The 23,713-nt window shown below is 39.1% G+C and overlaps 1 protein-coding gene across 4 annotated transcripts in view; it reads right to left on the bottom strand.

Annotated features, from left to right (window-relative positions):
* Window positions 1-23,713, bottom strand: part of ENOX1 (ecto-NOX disulfide-thiol exchanger 1) — a 369,866-nt gene that overhangs the window by 41,057 nt on the left and 305,096 nt on the right. For all 4 annotated transcript variants that reach the window (XM_055703149.1, XM_055703151.1, XM_055703148.1 and 1 more), the window contains 2 exons: window positions 22,416-22,533; window positions 3,665-3,849 (listed from right to left, as the gene is read on the bottom strand). In XM_055703149.1, coding sequence (XP_055559124.1) covers window positions 3,665-3,849; window positions 22,416-22,533 — 303 coding nt within the window. The remainder of the gene's footprint in view (window positions 1-3,664; window positions 3,850-22,415; window positions 22,534-23,713) is intronic.

Raw genomic sequence — 23,713 nt, 5'->3', positions numbered from 1 at the left:
ACAAGTTAATTCAGTTTCCATCTCAAAATCAGGTAAAGTGTATCTCATTTGTTACCATGGATACAAGACATTATTTCCATTTGTTTGAAATCTCACAGTGGGTATGAAATGAAACTGTGACACAGTTTTATGGAGAAAGTTCACTAAACCTCCCATAAGTTCAATGTCATTAGACTAAAGGGTTTTCTTTCTTAAACATAAGGAATAAGCAGGTTGCTACTACTGCCCATAAGGTATACTTCATAGGGAAACATCTGTGTGATTTTGCTCATGCTACTTTGGTTCAGTAGGAATGATGGAAGAGAAAATAAATATTCATCAGTCCTGAAAATGTGGAAAAGAATCCTGAAAAATATCCAGATGATAGAAATGCATTAAAAATACACTGATGTTTTGTTATTTGTTATTCTTTGGCCCAAATATGTTTAGCAAAAAATGTCTTGATTCTGAAAATGCATCCACTTTTTCTCAGATAGATCTGCTTTTCAGGCTGCAGCTCAAATCACTTGTTCTCTAGTTTTCAAAGTTGGAAGAAGAAGACGTGTATGAAAAAGCGGGGGAGAATGGAGAAGAAAGAAGGAGGAGGAATACATTTTTTAAATTTTGACGTATATGCAGGGTTCAGGAATTCAATGGCACTCAGTTTACCTTGTCTGAAATGAATTTTAATATATACAAAAGAATAAAAGGGAATACAGGTCTTCTTGTTAAATTATTACTACTGAGGTCCTGGCTATATGTCTAATATTTCATACGGAGACTGATTTTCACAGATGCTGAGCACCTGCTATACTGATGGATTTCAGCTAAGGTTGTCATCTCTCAACATTTACAAAACCAAGCTGAGATAAAACAGAGTCTACCTAAATCAAAGGTTTATTTCTAAATATTCATGCATGAACTGCATGAAAAGCACAAAGGTTATGGGATGTCATGACTATGGCTATATCATTGAAGCCATAGTCCAGCTGCTTAACGGACTGATAATTTCCCACCAAATATTCTGAATTCCACCTCCTGTGCTTCTGTATTGCTGCCCTCCTCAGCATATTGTCAGACTGGATTATCCGCAGTGTCTTCTCCAGCTCCTTTGGCCATCTCTAATTATATCCCACTGGGGGTTAGTAGGTCTGACCCTGAGATGGCAAACTAGAAAAATTCAGAACCTCACAGCAAAATTGTCATGAACATAGAAACTCTCCGAGGAATAGGGACTACAGTGTCCATTGCTAGCTGAACAGAGAGATGAGTAAGCTGCTCTCTGTTATTGACTTGCATTATTAACATTTACTTGAAGTTCAATAGAAATCTATTTATATTCTACAGACTTGATTATCCTTCATCCAGACCCCAGGTAGGAAATTATACTAATGCAAAATGAGCGTTAGGGCTCTAACATTTTGATTTAATAGTATTTTGTGCCCACTTTTCACTAATTTTAATGGAGAATTAGCATCAGGCTGAAATTTAGCACAATATTTATATATGCAGTTAAATTTAATGAAGCCAGTGATATTTAAGTATCCATTTTTATAAGGATAAGATCAAGAATAGACCTCAAGCATATCTAAAGTATACTGAATCCTCAAGTATTTCTAACTAATGACTTGCTCCTAAGTTCAGGAAAGGTTTTATTGCTGAATTATCAATCTTATTTTATCAAGACTTGTTTTCTATTTTCCAAAAAATTTGTTCAGAATTATTGCACTATACCATAAATCACCCTGATTTTGTAAAACTATGCAGGCTTAAAGGGGTTTATGTACATATAAACACATGTGGAGGCTTGTCTTGTGCTCTGTTATTTGGTGTTAGGCAGGATTTGCAGACTTGTTAGATTCAATGGGTACCAATTCCTAACCCAAGCAGGAAACTAGTATGTAATGAATGTCTCCTGTTTTTTGTTATAAGAAAGCAGCTTAGTACAATCTTGAAATGGATACAACTTGTTCCCTTCTGGAATCCAATAACAGGGAGTGATCGAGGAGCATACATTGTTTCAGGGCACAGGCAAAGGAGGCAAAGTTAACCCCTGCAGTGACATCTTGAGAAGCTCCGTTTTAGATGGGAGCCCAACCCAATGTCATGGTGAGCCACTGCCCTTGTGCTCTGTCATGTATTAGCTGAATATAAGTGTCTGTGCAGGAAAGATGTTATACACATGCAAGTTGAATGAGGGGTGCTTATGTCAGATGAAGCAGTGGGAGCAGCCTGGATGTGCTTGCCAAGACTTGTCCAGCACAATGTCAGGAGCACATTAACAAATAAAGAGAGAATGCTTATGATAAACTGACTGCCTCTGCAGAGACACATTGCAGTTTCTTGCTGACTGGTGTCAGAGAAAAAGCTTTGTTACTGCACTAAACCACTTTAAAAAATGGCTGAATGAAAAGGTTACATCCATGGGTCAGAATAAATGATAGAAGCTCAGGAGACAGCATTGATGTTGCTGTCTACTTGCAAGTTAGCAGGAGGGCAGTCTAGACAAGTTGGAGATGTCTCAGTCATCCTCAAACAAGAGCAGAAAAAAGACAAAGCTGAGAAGCAGAGATGCATCTAAAGGTGCAGATGACTACAAGTGAAGACGCCACAGAATACCGAACCATAGAAACATAGAATCATTTAGGCTAGAAAAGATTATTGAGATCATCAAGTCCAACCATTAACCCAGGACTGCCAAGTCCATCACTAAACCATGTCCCTAAGCACTGCATCTACATGCTTTTTAAATAACTCCAGGAATGGTGATTCCAACACCTCCCTGAGCAGCCTGTTCCAACGCTTGACCCCTCTCCCAGTGAAAAAATTGTTCGTAATACCCAATCTAAACCTCACCTGGTGCAACTTGAGGCTGTTTCCTCTTGTCCCGTCACTTCTTACCTGGGAGAAGAGACCGACCCCCACCTGCCTACAGCCTCCTTTCAAGTAGTTGTAGAGAGTCCCCCCCTTGAGCCTCCTCCTCTCCAGGCTGAACAGCCCCAGTTCCCTCAGCCGCTCCTCACCAGACTTGTGCTCCAGACCCTTCGCCAGCTCCATTACCCATCTCTGGACATGCTCCAGCACCTCAATGTCCCTCTTGAAGTGAGTGGGCCAAAACTGAACAAAGCATTCAAGGTGCAGCCTCACCGGTGCTGAGAACAGGGGGACAATCACTGCCCTTGTCCTGCTGGCCACACTGTTCCTGATACAAGCCAGGATGCTACTGGCCCTTCTGGCCACACTGCTGGCTTACATTCAGCCAGCTGTTGACCCTCACCCCCAGGTCCTTTTCCAACTGGGCAGCTTTCCAGCCACTCTGCCCCAAGCCTGTAGTGTTGTATATTGTCTATGCTACACTGGACAAACTTTCTTGAACTTTTGTGCAGTTAGGGCCAACTGGATTAACTGAGGAAAGCAACAGAGGATGTACCGAAATAATTTGCTCCTAACTAGAACATGCATAGGAATTTTCTTGAGTGATCAGTGGGTTTAGGTTTTATGAATTCCTAAAATGAACATCCCTAAATATATCCCAAATGCCTCCTCCCCTTTCGCCCATCTAAAATCTGTAAGATTTTGACTCTGAAAAGAAATCAGGAACTTCATGACTAATAGTCTTGAGTACAGTACAGCCCCATGGTACCACTTCTCTAAAAAAGACCTGTTTTTTCTTCCTTAGCAATACCTGCTGCATGCCTTGCATTGTCTGCTGTAGGAATTGCAGCTGCTGGTCCTTTGTAAGGCTTTCTTCTGTTCGAAAGAGCTGTCCTTTCTCCTGTTTCAGAAGCTCCACTTCATTCCTATAAGCATCCAGCTGCCATCGAAGACTATCGTTCTCTTCCTTTAGCGCATACGCTTGGACAGCTAGAGCTAAGAGAAAATGAAAATGTGAAGAAATCAGTAAAATGGATTGTTTCCTTACAAATAATGCAGAGGACATTGTCAGGGGAGATGACAATACAGCTGAAAGCCAGTGAGACATTTCGGAGCTGAGACAAGAGCCAGCAGAGCTGAAAATGATTAGGTTCTGGCAAAGACTATTGCTGGGAAGTTATTTCCTGGGATGGAAGGAGCCATAAAGCGACCCTGGGTAATTCAAACGCTACTTGCAATCTGGCTGCTAAATTTAGGTTTATATTTTAGGAAGATCCTGGCATGCAGTCCAAAGGCAAAGCAACAACCAACTTTACAACATTTTTCCCAGTGATGTTATAGGAACTGATACAGACGTTTAGTATTTATACTAGTGCAGTGGCCAGATCTTCCAATCGGATCTGTTCTAAGGAATTTTGACTATGTAAAGTTGCTGGATTTAGTCCCATGAGAGAGGAAACACAGAAATTCCTCTCCAATCTCGCTATGAACTAGTATGTAGCAATGGTTATGAGGAACCATTTAGACAGGAAAATGATGTAATAGAGTAAAATTATGTAAAATGCAAATGCTCAAAAAAAGTGTTGGCACTACAAGAACATTACTACATTAAAGGCATTGAAAGACACTTAAGTCATTTCCTTAGGAAGCTCCATTTGGCCCCTTTTCAATTTAGAATGGCATTTTTATTACCATAACTGATAGCAGGTGTTTGTGAAGAAATCGATTAGTATGCAGGGATGGAAATTACATTTGCCAAATGACTTGCACAGTCTGCAATATAAGCTAAAATTTGTGTAGCAAAAGGCAGAAGGCTATAAAGCATGTACTAGGAACATTATTTAAATAAATTATCCAAACATAAATACATATAGGGAAGTGTGGCATTCATTAATTTAGGGATGTGCTTATTATTCTATAGGAGAACCTACTCCTGGTAGTATTTATACTTGGCAGTAGGAGTGGTCATATGGCATAGCAAACTGCCATACTATACTGTTTTCCTTCTTGGAACCTGGTAACACAACAACATTACAGAGCAGCTGTAATTAAAAAACAACAATCTACCATAGCCAATTCTATCAACATTTGGTAACTGAAGCACATAACTGATTTACATTCCTGATTAAATGATTTCAGGCTTGGTATCACAGCATTCTTTCTTGCCCACCTACAATAGCAATATGGTTAAACTCCAAATTATAGGAAATCGTATATTAACTCCATTTAAAGTTAGGCCTCCCTTGACTAGACCTTCCACAGAAAAAGAGTCCCCTGTTCTCCATGATAACATGATTCAACACAGTTGTGAAATTATATCAGCACTTAGATAGAATGTCACAATATTTCATCACCAATAAAAATGTTTTGTCTTTGGTAGGACAAATTCACCTTTTTTTTCTCAGATAATTGTAACTAGTTTTAAAATAGTACAAATGCATTATCTAAAAAAAAGTTAGCTGCTACACAAATACAGACACGGATTGGTTATTGCGCTTAATTTGGATATTATACAGAATCTCTCTGGAAGATTTAGCAACAGTTACAGTATTGTTACATCAAATTAAACTGTTCTGAAAAGCATGTAATCATCCTTCCATGACAAAATTTACCCTCAAGGAGTTGCAATGATGAGTCCAATGGGCAAATAAGAGGATGAAATCTTTTTTTTTTTTTCTTTGGTAAGAGCCAACAAGCTATAATAAAAAAAGAAAGAAAAGAAAAAAAAAAAGAAAAAAAGAGGCCAAGCAAATAAAAACTTCAGTCTAACAAATACTCAAGTCAAAATTAAATAGTTTTGGTTGGGTAGGGCTTCTAAAGATCATCTAGTCTAAACCCCCTGCCATGGGCAGGTACATCTTTCACCAGATCAGGTTGCTCAAAGCCGCATCCAACCTGGCCTTGAACACTTCCAATGATGGGGCATCCACAACTTCTCTGGCCATCCTGTGCCAGTGTCTCGCCACTCTCATCATAAAAAAGTCTTCCTTATGTTGACTCTAAAGCTACCCTCTTTCAGTTTAAAACTATTGCCCCTTGTCCTGTCACTACAGGCCTTGGTAAAAAGTCTCTGTGCTATTTGTATGCTCTTACTCCTACCAGTTAGACTCTCCCACAGTATAATTATTATTATTATTTTTTAATGTAATACTCAATTCTAGCTAGAAACTGCCTATCCTTCTGCTCTCTGAGAGCATGGAAGGAAACCATCATGGGCATACTCCAGTTTTACGTTACTTGCTTGGGAGCAGTAATTAATCTCCTGTCTATCACCTAACCCAGCTCTTAAAAAGCTTTTGAGAGCTACTGCATAAGTGGAGGGTGTAAGGCTGATGTACTTGTTAATGACCATCCCCACTGAAATGTGGATTAGGACCCAGATACAGCTGAGGTTCAGGCTGCCCTACCTGGAAAGGCTGCTGTTGTGTATTTTCCAGGTCACACTACAGCCTGCTTGGAGAACACATTCTCCTTTTTGTCTTTCTGGGTGAGTTCAGGCTGTTGAGTGGGCTGGGGACAGCATGAGAAGTCTGCTACAGGGCAGCAAATTAGGGGAAATGGAAAGGGCTATAACATATTGTAAAAGTAAGTAACCTGTAGGCGATGAACCTATTAGGGTTTAAATAATAACTCATCCAAATGGAACACATCACACTATATATAGGCAGAGAGGGTAACTGCCCATTTTTCCAATAGAAATGGAATATAGCTCTTTTACTGCTAAAAAAGTTAGAGTTGCACCTCTGAATGACATTATTTTAAAATTATATTTGGTATACCATATTAAAACCTGCATGACAGTGATTACATTGCACTACTACCAAAAAGTCCCATCCAAGGACAGGTGCCCCGTTCTTCCAGATTGCAGACACTAGAAGACAAAGGCTATGTTTGGAAGGGGTTACAACCTATTTTAAGACAAAATAGAAATATCCCAAACCTAAAATGAGAGAATAAGAATACAGCAGAGATAAGTTTGTGATATTAGGCAGCATTCTCAGAAGTGTACAATTTCTTATCAACACTGTTATACACTCTGGTGATCCTCCTAGCCATTCATAGTAAGCAATTAAAGCCAGAGTCCAAGGTAGAAATATGTCCTTAAATAAGGAGGATGCAACACATATAGCACTACTGTAACAGAATATTAAATTGTCACAAGCTTTTAAATTAATTCATTATAGATAAGAGTCCACAAATGATATGACATTAAATACATGTTCTTCCATTGTTATTTAATTTAAAGCTACAAACAGGCGTTTCCTAATGTGCAGACAGATGGGTTAGCAGAAAAGGAGAGTAAGTCAAAACCAGAAATGTGGTGGATGCCAGGGGCTCCAGCTCATTCACACTGGGTAACCGTTTTAAACAAAATCGGAAATATCCTTTGTTGTTGACTTAACATTACTATAATTTTGATATATTTTTATGCTTTAGTGTACTAAAAATAATTCTGGATTCAGACCAATGTATCTTTTTATTCCAAACAAAATATCTATTCTATATAAACTAATTATAATTTATTTTGAAATTAAATTTCATTTATAATAAATATATATAATAATATGTAATTTATTACATATTATTTAAAGAAAGGCACTTCATTGAATACTAAACTAAAATCAGTTTAGAATTTGGGGGAAAAGGGAATCTATTTTAAAAAGTAACTAATTTCCAAATTTTTGCAGAAATTTTTGCTATGACTTCACTGGCAAAGCTGGTGAATGTAGTTTTAGTTGAAAAATAAAAGTTTATTCAGCTCATCTCAATGCTACTTCTCAAGCCATTTTAAGTTTGGTAGTTATACGCACCTACAAAATCCCTCTCCAAGACATGCTAAAAAGCATTTTAGCATGAAAAGACAACAAATGCTGAAAGCATTTACAGAAGAGCTACATACAAGGAAGCTATATCAAAAGAAAACTGACAGGAATCCCGAATAGCTGCCCATGCTGCAAGCAGAAGGAAATATTCCTACCTAAACAAACACAGCTGGAAACCAGCTCAATATATGCTTTACAGAATTTTCACTGAGGGATGCAAAACGATACCTGCCAGTCTCAGAAAAGCAGCAGGAGGAAGATTAGACATATGTTAGTGGGGGAAACCTCCACATTGATATTTTGAGGACATCTAAGAGGTTACTTGATTTCCTTGTGCTGAGGCAGAAGTGTTATATACAGTTTGGCAACAGCCTCAGTAGCAAGATAAGACTCCGCGTAGCGGACCCAGGCTAGACCCAAATCAAAAAGACACTTTTTTAAAAACAAGAAGTGACTGGCTGATCAGAAATCCACTGAAGTCTAAGGACATACTCATTGACTCATGTCTCAGAAGAGACAAATTATTAACTTTAATTTTCTAGGGCATCTATCTCGGAGAGTTAGGAGCGTGCTTTCTTTATGAGTAGTACTGATCTGTACCTTTTACTTTTAGCTGGTACTCTGTGACTACATTTGTGTCATGGCACTCCGTGACTACATCACCTAATACATCATAATGTCCACTGGAGACAATGTACAGGAAGTCTTCACAGGTGTATAGGGTAACAGTAGTATTTTGTGACTCACATCATGTCATAGTGGCCAGGAAATAGAGTGAGCAACCCACCTCTCTCAATGTATCTATTTATTGAGGAAATTAGGGAGAATTCAGAATTTTCTACAGCTTCTACTAATGCCACCCACACTACGTATTTCTCATTAGATGATGTCCTAATAACATTACAATTAACATTAGCGGTAGACCACTAATTTGCATACTGGGGACACTCTTAAGTTGAATTGCATAGGCAGTAGGTTATCTCGAGTCTCAGACAATCTTAAATTAAGATCTGAAAAACAAATGAGCAAACGCTAACAATAATAACAGAAACCCTCTGTAAATTCAAGAGCACAGACTTCCCTTAGGTCCTCCCAGCAGAACTTTTCTATAGATTTTTTTCTACAGATTATTCTATACTTCTACATAAATATATCATAATACTGTAAACTTCTGTGCTTATCTATCTTCAGACTTTTGGTTTAACCTCTTCAGCAGAATTTCTCAGGTTTTTGGAACTTAGCAAATGTATTGATACAGTGATGTGGATGAAAACAGATGAAGAGCATATTTTCCCAAACCTTTCTGCGATCTGAGTTCTACTAATGTCATTAACCTAATTTCCTGACTTCAAAATAAGGTTTTAAATTATATAATGCTTCTTTTGTTAACAGCAACAAAAGCATCAAGACCTGTCAAAATGATGGCTTTTATGGTAATTTTTCGCATCACTCCCGTTGCAGAGCATTTACTATGTCAAAAGAAACCCCACCATCCTGCAAGACACAGCTATTTCTTCAAAGACTTTTCAGCTTGAGGGACTGAACAAATGTGAGAGGACAGAAATAAGGACACAAAGTCCACAGCTACAAATAAAAACAATAAAAGTTATCCCTGGCCTCTAGCTAGCTTTCTTGTTTTTCAAATAGGTAAACTATGAAGCAGTACAACTAGGGGAAAATCAGCAAGGAAAAATGTTTCTGGAGGATCTGGGAGGGCATAAGCTATGTCTTGATGCTGCAGAAAATGGGGTAAGTTACACAATAATGGCATTCCTCATTCATAACAAGATGGTCTTAGCAGAAGTATAGCATGGATGGTTTTAGAAGATGGTATGTGTTATCTGGAGAAAGGGCTCAAGTGAGGGCCAAAGAAAAGTCTTCAAACTCCCAGAAGTCAAACATGAGGTCACAAGGTTTGGGCATGAATTTTAACAGAATAAAGGCAGAGGACAGCTTCTGGGAAGAGCTAGGTGGAAAAAAAGAAAATTTTGGACCCGAGTTCAATATGTGAAGGAAGAGAAAAGGAAGCATGGTAGGACTCCTGGTGGTGGCATGAGAAAGGCGGTGGCATTTTTAACAGTTACTGAATGTAAGGAGGAAGAGTTCAAAAGTGAGTAATGGGTCCAGTTTCATGTTGAATGTGAAACTGTGAGAAGATACACTGGTGTGTGCATGCTGGCATGTGTCAGGAAAGGGTGGTGCGGAGATTGGGTCTGTATTGAAGGAAAAAACTTTCAGAGACTAGATGGGACCACTGGAGCCTCATGCATTTTTACCGCGTAAGGCTCCACTTAGGGCTCCAGCCCACAGGAGATTAAATTTTATGCTACAGTCTGAGGATCCCATCATGGTCACTCAGTGGCAGGAGGTGTGTGAGGTGATGAAAGAGAGTGACCCACACCTTGAGGTGGGTGGGGAGGTTGGGTTTGCAGGAGGTCTGTGAGGTGATGGGAAGGAAGGCACAGCCCTTATTGCAGATGGAAAGCTGGATGGCCTTTGAGGTGGGAGCACAGACTGAGCAACTGGAGAAGTGTTAACCTATGTCTCCACCTTGAACTGTCAAAGCTGACCCTCTCTGTACTTTCCACTAGTTGTCAGCTCCTGGCAGAATGAGTTGAGGCTGTTATTATCTGTAACTGCCTGGGTACAGATCCACTTGATTCACACCTTGCTTTTGTAAACTCTGCCATAAGAACTGAGCTCCAAGAACAAGTTTTAGTTACACATGCTCTGTGTGCATTCAAAGGCACTTGGCAAAGCAACTTTTTGATGGTATCTGCAAGAAGCTTTCTGGAAGAGCAAGACTAAGGTAAGACCTAGGTCGCTTTGAGGTATCTTCTCAGCCCACTTAACAACAATGTCAGGCTCCTGAATCCTCCAATATCTAAAGTGGTTTTGATCCATTGCCTCGAGTTTCTAGAGGACACTTTCTTTTCTGTATGGACAGCTACTAGATCGGCTGATCACCATCACAAATAGTGCTCGGATGTTAGCAGATAAAGCAACATTATTCTTATACTGCATTCTTTAATAAATGCCTCTTCCATTGCTCTCCCATGTTTCCACAAGAACAGGCTATGTCACTTGGCTTTTCTTTAAAAAATGCTTTGGTTAAAGCTTTGAAAGTAGCTAGCTAACTAGCCTGAGTGAACTCTGAAAACAGAATTAGAATGGTATGAAAGTAAATAATTTGGAGCAATTACAAGCTAACCTAGCCACAAACAGATTTTTCTTTCCCCCTTCAGATATAACGTAACCAAACTGAAGCAATTTCCACATTTTTTTCGAATGTTAGGCACACTTCGTTTGAGTGTCTCAGTATCTGCAAATCTAAACTCTAAGGGCACTAATCATCCTATATGAGAAGGGGTTATTGTCATTAATGTTAGTGGGAGTTAGGGCCTGCACACTGGGAGAGAGATTTACTCTTTTACAAAACTCGCTTTATTCAGGTGCAGTTGCTTGAAAGTCCTTTCCTCACCATGCAGCCTATGCTCAATGCAGAGAAGCTCATTATACAAGTTACATTCATGATGATACCAGATGTTCAAATTGAATACTCATGAGGATTATTTTCAGACTTCTTATTCACATAAAACTTGGTGGTGAACAATTAGTAAAAGGAAGGAAGCTGCCAAAAACGAAAAAAAAGAAAAAGAAAGAAAAAAGACAACTCGTAACATCATTTAACTGAAATTTTATCTATCCCGTCCAGTACAGACAAATGTAACATTTATGAAACCAAAGGATTTCTCTGAAGAGATTTTTTCTCAGTTTACAAAACTTCTTCCTGCTTAGCAGACTTCAGCAATGGCACAGTTCTTTCTAGGTTTACTACACATGCAGCTCACCAGTAATTTATGAAGGCTTATTATTTCTTGTGTAATGAAGCATATCTCTTTGCAAATAGCAGAGATTGTAGGGAAAGAGAGGGCAGATTACAGTGCAGCTGGGCCTAATAACAAAAAGTAGCACACAAATGCTGGCTTTGCGATGGACGAATGCCCCAGAGAGCCGTGCTGCCAACTCCTGTGGTGTTATGATGAGTCTCACGATATCTGACATTTTATTTAAAGCCCTGGGGAGATCATTAACTGAAAACCTCAGCTTTAAGTTTCTGGACTAGTGGCTTCCAAACTTTCTAGACTGTGGATCAGTACCGGCTCTCTGTATTTCACCATGCTCTCACAAACTCTGACTTTTAATTAAAAATGCTAACAAGGCAATTTAATCTCACTGACTTTTCCAGTCCTAGCAATAAGATGCGGATTACTTACTACAGTCTTACAAGTGATCATTACCTCAGGAGCTCAGTTTGGGTTCACTGATCTAGACCTCATGGCTGCAGAAAACCCACTTGAACAATGAACCAGCTTTCTCTAAAAGGTTCAAAAGGCAGAAAGCTAATCTCCCACTTTAAGCCAACCTTTCCACCCCTGTCTTTGTACCTTCCTCTTTTACCTCTGTCCTGGTTCTGTTCAGTTCACTTCTTCCTTCAGCTTCCAATGCATGAGTCCATCTCTGCTGATTTGCAATTCCCACTTGTCTGACATTTCCAGATGTTTCTCTCTTCCCTCACCCATACTTGTTTTGCAGTACACAATTCAGTCCCCACTTACCCAGTTCTGTCCCAGGTAAATTGCAGCATTAAGTGTTTTGGACTTTTCCTACAAAGATGTCACATCACATTACTGAAATGCATATTTGGAATTTGGAAGAGACCACCTTGTTACAATATCAAAGCCTGTCACATTTTAGGTCTATTTTACTTGACAGCATCTCTTTGGAGAACAGGAATCTACATAGCTCATAAATGATATTTTGACAGTTGCTAGTTAATCTGCCCCACTGAGATCAGTTTCTCCAGGTCACCTCTTTAAAGCAAAGGGCCCTTTTTTCCTCTCCTTTTTGGGTTGCATTTCTTCTACAGCCACCCATGATATGTACCAAGCCCAACCGAACTGGCAAATGCATAAGGGGCAACAGGAGAGGGAAGAGTTGGCTCTGCACAGACAACTGCGATGAGTGGACTGTTAGTTGGGTTGGTTGTTGTCTTGCCTTTCTTGCTTGGTTCTCCTCTTAACTAGGGGCATAAGAAGCAAGCCACCATAAGAAAACACAGGGGTATAATTCCCATCAAAAATAGTAGCAGTTCTCAAATATTTTCAAAATTCAGTATAAATCACTCCTTCTCACTGCTTATTACAGTATTTGGTTTGTGATTAGGTGAATTTTTCAGATACCTTATGTTTACCAATAAGTGCTGTCTCAATTAAATATAATTAATCAAGTACTGAATCTCTTTTAGAGGTTCTTCTTTTCTTCCTAATTGAGACACAGAACTGTTACAACACTTACAGAGACTGCTTTAAAGATGCCAGCAAAGAAGACTTTTTTCTCTAATCAATGATATTTTAAAAATGGCTGTATTCCTGTAACACTAAAAAAGAACAGAGGAGATTTTAGTCTTGAGGGTGAAGGAGTATGTTCACTCCAGTAAGAAAAGCGCTGGTTACTGGGGAGATGCCAAGTGGCATTGATGACCCTCTCCCACATCTGTAATAGAAAAACTGCTTGTATTAATGGTGCAGACATCTGAACACGCATAGCCCAAGAGATGCTGATGGATGCTCAGTGTTTCATGTATGTTAGGTTAATCTTATATATATTTCAAAAATGGATTGCATGTAGTTGTGTACATGTGATAAATTACGTAGGCTATTCAAATGTTGTATATAGGTAAACCTCTGTGTAGGTGGGTTACTGATGGTTACTTCTTAGAAGTCAAAGTAATTGCTGTATTTTTATTCACACTTAAACAATAAAGACTGGTATTTGCAAGACACATGGCTGCATTGCTGCTGTTGGCATTTGAACTAGGAATTGCATTCAGGCCCAGCACCACTGTGACAACTTGGAAAAAAATAATCTGTAAGTTTTACAAAGATGAAGAAACTGTCATTGCTACTTGAAAACAAGCTTGACAGTTTGCACGTGAATCCCTCAATTTGTCACATTCATTAAGGAAGAAAGGGCTGATCTGTGTGTTTTAAGTGACTGTGGTGGTTTGATTTGTCCTGATTTATATGAGGCAATTTTTTTTCATAAACATAAAGTGCTTTCTATAAATGTGAGGATAAACCACTTCTGTACAAAATTCTATTGCACCTTAAATTGCAGGAGAGAATTTCTCTGGCTATCTCTGACCTTGTATTGGATTGGAGGGCTGAACTAATTTTTCTTTTGAAATTGTGCGTAATACTGAAATACTTGTTCAGTTATTTTGGCCTTAGAAAAAAATAACCTTAAATATGGGAATATGTTTCTACCCCTTTAGAAGGCATAAGCAAATGATCAGATAAAACTTGTAATTTCTTGACTCTCACATTCAGAGACAGCATTTCTTGAGCCATTTATCCCTTATGTGAATGGAAGGGTGTCCAGAAGAGCTGTATCTGCAAGCCAAAACCCTCTTTTCTCCCCTCTATCCTGCCTCCAGCACACTTAGTATCTACAAATAGTGGCCACTGTGCTTCTCCATGATTTAACATGTTTAGTAGGTTTTTTCTCAGCTAGAAAAATAAAATGTGTTGCAAACTTGTAGATGACAGGGTTCTACAGAGCTTCCAGTCCTTTCAGAAACAGACATTTTTTTTGAAATTTGCAAAAAGTGTGTAGCTTTGAAGAAGTAACTGTAAAATACTCCTTGTACAGACTTTTTGCGTAAGCCACTGCTTAGGACTTTATATCTGTGGGTGTTGAGTAGAAGGTGAGTGCAAATACTCTGAGCAGCAGAAAATAGCTTGTGGGATCAAGGTCTAACAGCACAGGCATCTCAAAACCTATCAACAAAACATGATGAGGCAGATGACTATCTGATAATAGAACAACATGGGGAGAGCTATTGCTTTTTATCATGTTCTTCCTTGACTGTTAAAAGTGCTCACTTGTCTCCAGAGCTCAGACAAATTTAAGAGGGAAGACAGTCTCTATCTGACACGTGACAAAGAAGCAATGAAGAAACTGGTGTGGCGGACCAGCAACCACCCAAATCTCTTCAGAGAGATCCCTGGTTGACGTGTGAGGTGGGCATTTGGCAGTTGTAGAAGCAGTTCAGCAATCAGTGCATAAAAGTGCTTTGAAGAAATGCTTGGCACAGCTCTTGCACCTGGTGAAACTTGCAATGCATCAAATATGTGGAGGGCTGAATAAATAAACAAAAAAGTTGCAAATTATTTTGCCCATTGAAAGGCAAAAAAAAAAAAAAAAAAAAGAGCCAATTAGAATTCCTAATTAAAACAAAACCAACAAACCAAACCAAACCAAACCACCTTTCCTTTAACACAGAAAAACAAATTTACGTCCTTTATAGTTCTGTATGCTGGTGTTCAAGGAGTCACATGCTGGAATTAGTGGAGAAGTGGAATAAAATGGTATGGTCTTGGTATGATATCTAGTTCTTCAGTCCCTCATTTCATACCCTAGAGGACTGTTCTTTGTTTTCTCTTCTCTCTGCCATGAATCTAAAAGATTCTAAAAGAAGATCACTCACCTCCAAGCCGCTTTGAATCCACTTGGCTTTCAACTTTATGAACCAAATCATACAATATATTGCTATACTACGGGTATGTGTCGTTAGAAAGAAGCTTATAATCTTTACATGGTCTTTAAGCCAAAACCAAAGAGTAGGACATTATGAAATTCCTCAGAATGCACAATTGAAGCTACAGCCTAATTATTTTCCTTTGTCACCCCTTCTTTTTCTGATTGATGGTTGTATTATTATTATCCTCAGAATCTAGGATTCATTCACCAAAGTAAACCAGCATCACTAACTAGCAGTAGTTTTGAGAGCTTCTGTGGTCATCCAGCTTCAATGATGAGCTCTGTTGGGCCTGTTTTTAACTCCTGGCAGGCAACCTCAACACAGACTGCCAGACAGCTGGACACACAAGGAATAAGAAGCTGCATGCTTTGAAAAGAAAGCTTTAAATGCTTTGGAAACTTCAGCCAGCCTTCCATGTCTCATGACATAAGGATGCTCCTCAAACCTGCAATTATGAGTTTAGAAGCTTGTACTGGCATTGTAAAAGACTCCACTTTCTGATCATTATCTCCTCTGACACCTTGGTAATGGCTGATGTTTCTTGGATTTAACCATGAATAAGCAGGTACCTCAATCTCCACCTCAAGCAGTATCTGCAAGCTTCTCTAAGATGCTGGGGTGAAAAGGGTTTCTAAAAACAACAGGGCATGAAGGGCAGCATAATTAAGAAAACCTAAACCCAAGAGCTTAGTTTAAACAATAATAGAAATGATCTTTCATTGGAGATCAGAAATAGGGTTTAGGCTGAAGCCACTCTTGAAGGAATCCGTTCTTCATGCTCTGCTCAGAATCAACTGTCTTCACTGTAATAAATAGGGCTCATTCTCTTGAAGGCTAAATATAAGAGTAAGAGCACAAAGGCTTTATATTGGAGAGGGCACTATAAGGAAGGTCACTTTACAGAAAGCATGAAGTGTCATTTGGAGAAGAATGCTAATACCAGCTATATCAGATTGTGAGGAAGCTGAAAACAGCATATGTTCTAATATTGTCTTTTATTGATTTTGCTGCCAACATCCCACTTCAACAATGTTACAGCTGCACTTCAGGATTCTTAATGGAGGGGGATGGAGAAAATCAATATACAGAGCTTGCCTCTGCTCCCATAGAAGTCAATGCGAATTTCATTATTAACTGCAATGAGCACAGGACAGAGTTCAGACTGTTTTGTCACTTTGTTTGGTTTTTCTTTCCCTTTTTATTTAACCTCCTAAGGGGCAATGTGTAGTGCTATCCTGTGTTTTAGAAAAGTCCCATTTAAATAGGCTGATTCCCCATCAAACTGCAAGTTTACACATTCAGAAATGATGCCTTGCTTTATGAAACCTAATGAAAAATTATAGCCTGTATCCTAAACTGGGAAAGTTATAATAAAAGATATAGGATTCGAAATAAATTCTAATAACAAAATCATTTCATTCTTAAAAATATTTTCATTCAGATATAAAGCAAATAAAAACAGTTTAGCTTTCACTGACTTGTAAAATATCACTTTCAATGTGTATTGTTCACTCTATTACAAATAGAGGAGATGCACCCAAACTTCTTTTCACTAGTATTTTAATGCTATTTACACAAAACGCCATATGCTAAAATTATCTCCAAAAATTATAAGCATCATCTTCATTCCAACAACATGCTGTTAATTTTGTTCTAGCATGAACGCAAAACATATTTTAACATGCTGTCAGAATGAGATACTAAGAATGTCAATAAAATGACACTAAAATAAATGTAAATTTAGATTGCTGTCACAAGTGGCTGCTTGGTTTTGTGAAGATGTTAGGTTGCTATAGCATTTTCCATAGCAACTTTGCATCTTATTACATAAATAATCCCTCAGTGTCCTTAAAGCTTACTAAAAACAGGATTAAATCTATTCTCATATGTAATGATCCTGCATAAAACCTTATCAGTATGAAATACCCAGAAAACGTGATAAAATGTAATCTAGATAATAGTATTTCTGGCAGTTGAAAAGCATCAAAGCACAACAGACTTGTTCTGTAGTAAACGGGACATCCTCCTAAACCCCATATTAGGAAAATTACTTTGAAGTGTTTGTTTCCTCTGAAAATTGAGAGTTTAGTTAACCCCTTCACTGCCATGTCCACAGGACAAGCACAGACCTTCATCCCAAAGCCGATGTGTGCGTATGATCCAGAGGAATTGGCCCAGTACCTGGGACCGGACTTTATTCCTCAGGGAAGACAGGCCTGACAGCTACCTTCAGCCTGATTCATCAAGGCATTTCTGCTAAATTCAGCTGCACGAGAATCACAATTAGAGCCAAACGGACTTAAACCCAGTGGCATAAAATTAGGCCCCTGCCTACATGCTTCCTGAATATCAGCCTATTTTTGTAAAACCTATGGGGAAAATGGAATGCATTTTAAGGCACAAAATTGGATTCTGCCTGATGATAACAGTTCTGAACTGGCACGCTGTGAAAGACACTAGAGCAGACTTTTCCCTGCATAGAGGGAGTAAACATCTTGTGCTGCTTTCTAGTGATCATCTCTGATGGTCCCAGGGAGCAAAGCTGATTGTCTGTTGTGTCCGGAGCATTTCCATTCAAAGGGAGGTTACTCCACTGGCAGAGCTCAAAAGGGTTGTTCAGCTGTCTTCTCTGGCCCGAGAGAGGATCATGTCAGTGTGGTGACAATTCAGAGCTTCAGTTTTTAAATACATTTTTTTTCATGAGATTGCTTATAAAACCTGGTTAGTAGCTTCTATTAACAGGGTTTATTTTCCTCTTCATGTGCCTTTATATGTTCATTACTGCAGGGGTGATTATGACACCAGCTGCTGACGGTTTTGAAATGGTATTGATTTATTTGAGGAAAAAAGCAACGCTAGCCCATTAATTTCTAAAGTAAACACATTTTGTTATTTTACATTATCTTTATCAACAAGTGTTTAAAAGGAAAATGGGCAAATTATGGGCTTGTTAAATACCAGTATCACTTTCACAAAATGTGATGCGAAAAAGCTATGGGATGGAGAAGTAATGCAGAAAAATAAATCAGACTTTTGTTTAAAACAAAATCTCCTATAAACCCCATAAGTTTAGACTTACAAGAAAGGAAAGGAGAAATACCTGATCTCTGGAATCAGGAGGAAGAAGATCTGACATGACATCTTCTGTGACCCTATTCCAGTTGGAAGAAAAGGAAGAGCAAAGCTCAGCTCCACACAGCTGGGGCTCAGCAATTTCTATTCAAAGTTTCAATAAGCTATATAAAGCTTTCCTACCAGTTTAATCCAGCTATAAAACACAGTTTTCATTCCACGTATGCATCTCTGCATTCACACAAGCCTTAGAGAAAGCAAAAAGAGGATTGAATTGCAGAGAAAAGATGAATAAGCATCACACAGATCACTTCAGTGTTTTTTCAGGCTTTCCTTGAAGACTTGCCAGGCTTGCAACTTTCAAGATAGACTTATGAACAATATCACAAAGCCTGTTTTATGCTGTGTGCATCAGGGTGAAATTTTCAAATACTGACTTTCACAAGGACTTACGCTCTTCTGTGAGATGGACTGCCCACTATTCAGCCTGTCTTCTATGGCAAGTGACTTAGCTGATGCTGCAAAGAAGACAGATCAGTTCAGGAAAGCACTCAGGCTACTGTTCCAGACAGAAAGAGCTTGGATGTTTAAGTTTGGCACCTACTTTAGGTGTGTTTGAAAATCCTGGGTAGAGGATGTCTCTCTTGACTCGCAAAAGCAGTGCCAATCTTAACGTGTTCAAATCAGGCTTGCACTACATAACTTGCAAGTTATGATTTGCATGCAGTCCCTGAGATGTCATTAAGTTACTTCATCACAGGTAACACAATGGTGGTGAAATGCTCCAGGGGCCCAGTAAGGGGGCTACTGCAAGTCTGTTGAGCTGGGAAGAGCCCTACAGCAAGGCGCTTATCATCTATGTGGACAGAACAGGCAGTGGCTGAATGAAAGGAAGCACTGTTGCCTCCATTTGACAGTAGGGAACGGAGATAACACAAATTCATTGATTAATCCAGGCAGGGGGTATGTAGCAGAGCTGGGATTTGGCCCAGAGCTCTGGGATCCCAGTCAAAAGCCTTAATCACACGCCCATCCTTCCTGCACCCCTCTGCAAGCATTGTGCATTTCTTTCTTCTCCATGGTGCCAGCTGCAGACTTCCTGAAGTTGGAGTTGCTAGAATTAATGGCACGTCACTGAGAACTGCAAAAGGAAGAGATTAACCCACCTCCCCTTAAAGTAAAATTACAGGTGCCTTCTAGGCATAAACCAAACTTCAGCTCTTTTCTGCAACATTCAGCTTCACTTCACTAATTCTTAAAATTACTTTGGAGGCTTTTACATGTAGATCCTTACTCCCAGTGCCAGCAGGTGGGAGATGAAGCATCCATAAATCCTGATCATTCTGAAGATTTTCGTATATCCTCTAGACTCCAGTGCTGTATCTTTCTTTTTCCCTTGAGCTAATGCTTCAGTAGCTGCGCCTTGACTTTCAAATGTATTAACTGAGTTGCCAATCATCATTATTATTTTTTTCTTAGCAATCTCCCAGCTTTACTTCAGCAATCCTCCTGTCCCTTTCAAACTCCAAAATCCAAATTGCAGAAAAATCACTGTTTAAAGGCTGAATTTTGAAAATAAAATAAAATAAAATAAATATTAAATTCTAAAGAAATAGCTGGTCCCACAGGTGAGATTCACTGAGTCTTAGGTCAGCTTTTGCAGCTTTCCCTGTAATACAAATGACTTTTAGTCTGTGAAACCAGGAGGATTTCCTGTAAACTAGGCATGTATGATAGTTCAGGCAACTTATTGGATTCCCTGGGGGGCTCTTCAGGGGGTGCTTGCAGCAGTTTGAGACACTCTCCATTAGAACAAGCAGGTAGTGATGCATTCCTTTTCCTTGAAGATTCAGCTTGCACACTATAGCGTAGGGTGCTAAGTAAGCCTGGGGAGAATGACCTCTGAAACAACGGGAGAAGCAGAAGGTCTTTGCACAGGAGGCAGTGCTCCAGTCCTGCAACATGGATTAGAGGGTGGAAGACAGATTCAGGAGACCGGAGGTCATAATATCTTTGTGTTATTCAAGCCTTGCCGTTCCCATGGTTAAGCATTTAGACGAATATTTTAAGAAAAGGGGTTAAAAATAAAGAAAATGTCAATGGTTTTTTGCTGTGCAGAATTGTTTCTTTGTGATAAAAGATTCTTTAAAAGACATTCTTTGTAGAACAGAGGTTACTGTGAATACAAATAGCCACTCCAGTGAGATAAAGAGGTGGTTCTGGAATGACATACTCAAAAAGAAAGAAAAAAAAGAAAAAAAAAAGGCATCTAACACAAATAGTAATTTTTAAAAAATGCTAAAAGAAGGAAGAATCACTACTCTGTACATAAAAATGAAAAAATCAATGTCCTTCTCTCACTTTCTTTTCATTTACCAAAGTTTTATACACAAGAATTTTGTTGGTTTACCTCCAAATTCCCTCTGTTGTCAATGACAGAAGGATCAAATGCGTTTGCTTTAGTTGAGAGTGTAAAGTTGGAAGAAGAAAGCTATAAAACTAATTTTAGAACTGGATGACTCTATGTATGCAGCAGGCTGGATCAGCTCCACTAAGATCAAGAGGATGATGAAAGTTACAATGGAAAATGATGGACAAGTACTCAAATGGATCCATACTGTTAAATTCTGATTTAGTATGCAACAGTTTTGGGTTTGCTACTGTTATCACTGAGGGGACTCAGATGCCCGCATTATAACAATACGAAAAACCTGAAGTTGTTCAGGGTGGAACACTACAGAAATCTCAGATATCAAAACTTTTGTTAGAAATTTCCCTTTTTATGGAAGAAAAACCCCCATGCTTTCCAATTTGTGATGTTACAAAAACAATCGCTGGCATAGCTCTGCCCTAAGCATGCATACGTTAAACCTAGCTGAATTGATAAGTATGACAGTTCAAAACATCATTACTCCTCATCTGGCGTGCAGGCTGTGGGTATTTCTGGCTCTGCTTTCCTGTTGTTAATTCTAATGACTTCCCTCCATAAGAGGGGACACAGTCAAGCAAAATGATGAGACATTCATGAAAATCTCTTGATTGCTAGCAGTGCTTTGTCTGCAGCGACCCACTGTCTCAGCTCCAAGCATTCTGCTAATTGTGTTGAAATTCCAAACCCACACAACTGGCCAAGTGAAAATTAGGAGTGTCCTTTACAGCTTTTATTATTGCATTTTTCTTCCAGGAAAAATATTAAATCTCCCCTTGAAAGAGATGTAGTAAAAATTTCTTTGCTAGAATGACACTCCTTCCTTTGGTCTTTACTTCTGGAGTCACTTGACCTCACACAGCATCTTGTCACAGAAGGAGCCAAATTTGCTTTCTGAAGATGAGTGTCTAAACAAGCAAACCTTTGTAAGCTACTCACAACTTTATTAGCCAATGTCAAGAAATCAAGCAAAGCATCCATCCAGATCACGTTACCAGTCAATAATTTAGGCAGCTTCTGAGCCACCTCTTGGTGTCCACCCTGGACAGCACAGTATTTGTAGAAGGCTGAAAATGTTGCATTTCTTTACTTAGATTACATGCACCCTTGTTCTTTCATGACAGCCATCTAACGAGTATCCAATTAAAGCAGTATGCAGTACCACACTGTGAAATATGTACCCTTGAAAGTTAATTCCACAAAGCACACATTTAAAATGGCATGGCGTATTTTTTAGAGAGCTTATACATTATTATGTTTTTGTTGAAAAGAAAGGTAAGGCTTAAAGAATACTGACCAACACGTAACTCCAAACAGTCTCATAATAAGACATTTTTATGAACATGGAATTAGATACTGTCATACAAGACTGCAGACAGCATGCTAAAGAAACGTACTGCTTCCAGTCAAGGGCAGAACTGGAGAATTTTCATCGTTACAGGACATAGTAGGTGACAGACACCTCCTAGAAACAGCTTGCATCATTCAAGTAACTAACTTATGACGGTTTAAAATAAGATACTGTCTTATATAATCAGCTATTAATATGTCACTTCTCACATGTAAGTTTTTGTTTACTTTTTAAAAAACCCCAGTTGTATAGGCTTGACATTATAGAAGGATTTGGCTTTACCTGAATCATCTACTCTCAGCTTTTTACTGGGATTGTCACCACTGTCATCATCAGACATTTCCATCTCCTCTTCCCGGCGGATTCCCATGAGCTGTTCACTGTGAGCATTTCGGAGCTCCTAAAACCCAAAATGACCTTTTGTCAGTATTAGCTTCCATAAAGTCATTATGTATTATTTAGTATCTGTTTTTAATACCGCTCTGATTTTAATTATGCATCATTTATCATTGTAATCATATTTATTTGTATATGAATATTTATAACATCAGTACCACAGGGAATTCTTCCTGTGAAAGAATTGAGTTTATCAAAGATAACACTCAGGGAAAACAAGACAGAAAGTGAGTCTTCATGTTAAGTGATGTTTAGTTCTGCTAAACATAGGAGAATGCTTTAACAGCAAGGACAGTACTTAAATCTGTGTATAAAGCAGACTGATAAAAAAATTATTAGACCGCTTAAGGTAGAGATGATTCTTGCTTCTCTCTGCCACCTGGGGTAGGATTCATCTGGCCAAGCGTAGGTGTCTCCATTAAACAAAGTCATATTAACTGCATCCTAGAAGTGCCTAGTTCTCTCTGCTGATGATAAAGGGAGCCAAGAGCAGCCAGTGCAGATGGAGTGCTCTATATTTTATGTGTCCGCTGCTGGCCAAAGGCATCTCACCCTCTCTCCCTATGCCCAAATCACCTCGGATTTAAAAGACCCAGCCCCATAATGCTGTCCCAAAAATCTCTGCATCTTGATCTAAAAGGAGTGCCAGAGTGGACAGCCCGGTTGCTGCAAGGGCAGGCAGAGAGCCCACACATGTCTCTAGGTAAATGATCAGCAGGCACACAGGCTCTGTAGGAGTCTAGACGGTCTTTGTTCTGGGTAGAAAAGCTGGCGCAGATGTAGCTGCTGGCTTTTTAATGGCAGCACCGGGAAGATTGAGAGGACTCTATTTTGCCCTAATAATCCTGTCAGGTGTAACACGGGGATGCTGCACTGTGATTAGTGCAGGCCTTGTCAGTTCGCAGACAGCTAATTTTTCTGCCAACAAAGAGCTTAATTCCCAAAGAGGTGGTTTGAAATCTTTGAAACAAGGAAGAGTCGTGTGGAAGGAGGAGACAGCATTGAGGAGTCGGACCGCTGCTCGGTGCAATTAACATCGGCTGTCAGAGAGGGACTGTGTGAAAAGAGGGAAGGCGTTTCCCTCGAGCTGTACCCTTGGTTCATTGGCAGATCTCAGATATTCTGGTTAAATGTGTATGTGTCCATTAATCTAAGCAAAGGCAAGGGGGCTAATTAGTAGGCAT

The sequence above is a fragment of the Falco cherrug genome, chromosome 2 (assembly GCF_023634085.1).
Source record: "Falco cherrug isolate bFalChe1 chromosome 2, bFalChe1.pri, whole genome shotgun sequence".
Taxonomy (NCBI): Eukaryota; Metazoa; Chordata; class Aves; order Falconiformes; family Falconidae; genus Falco; species Falco cherrug.
Note: the sequence above shows the minus strand (reverse complement) of the source record. Positions and strands in the feature narration are given on the sequence as shown.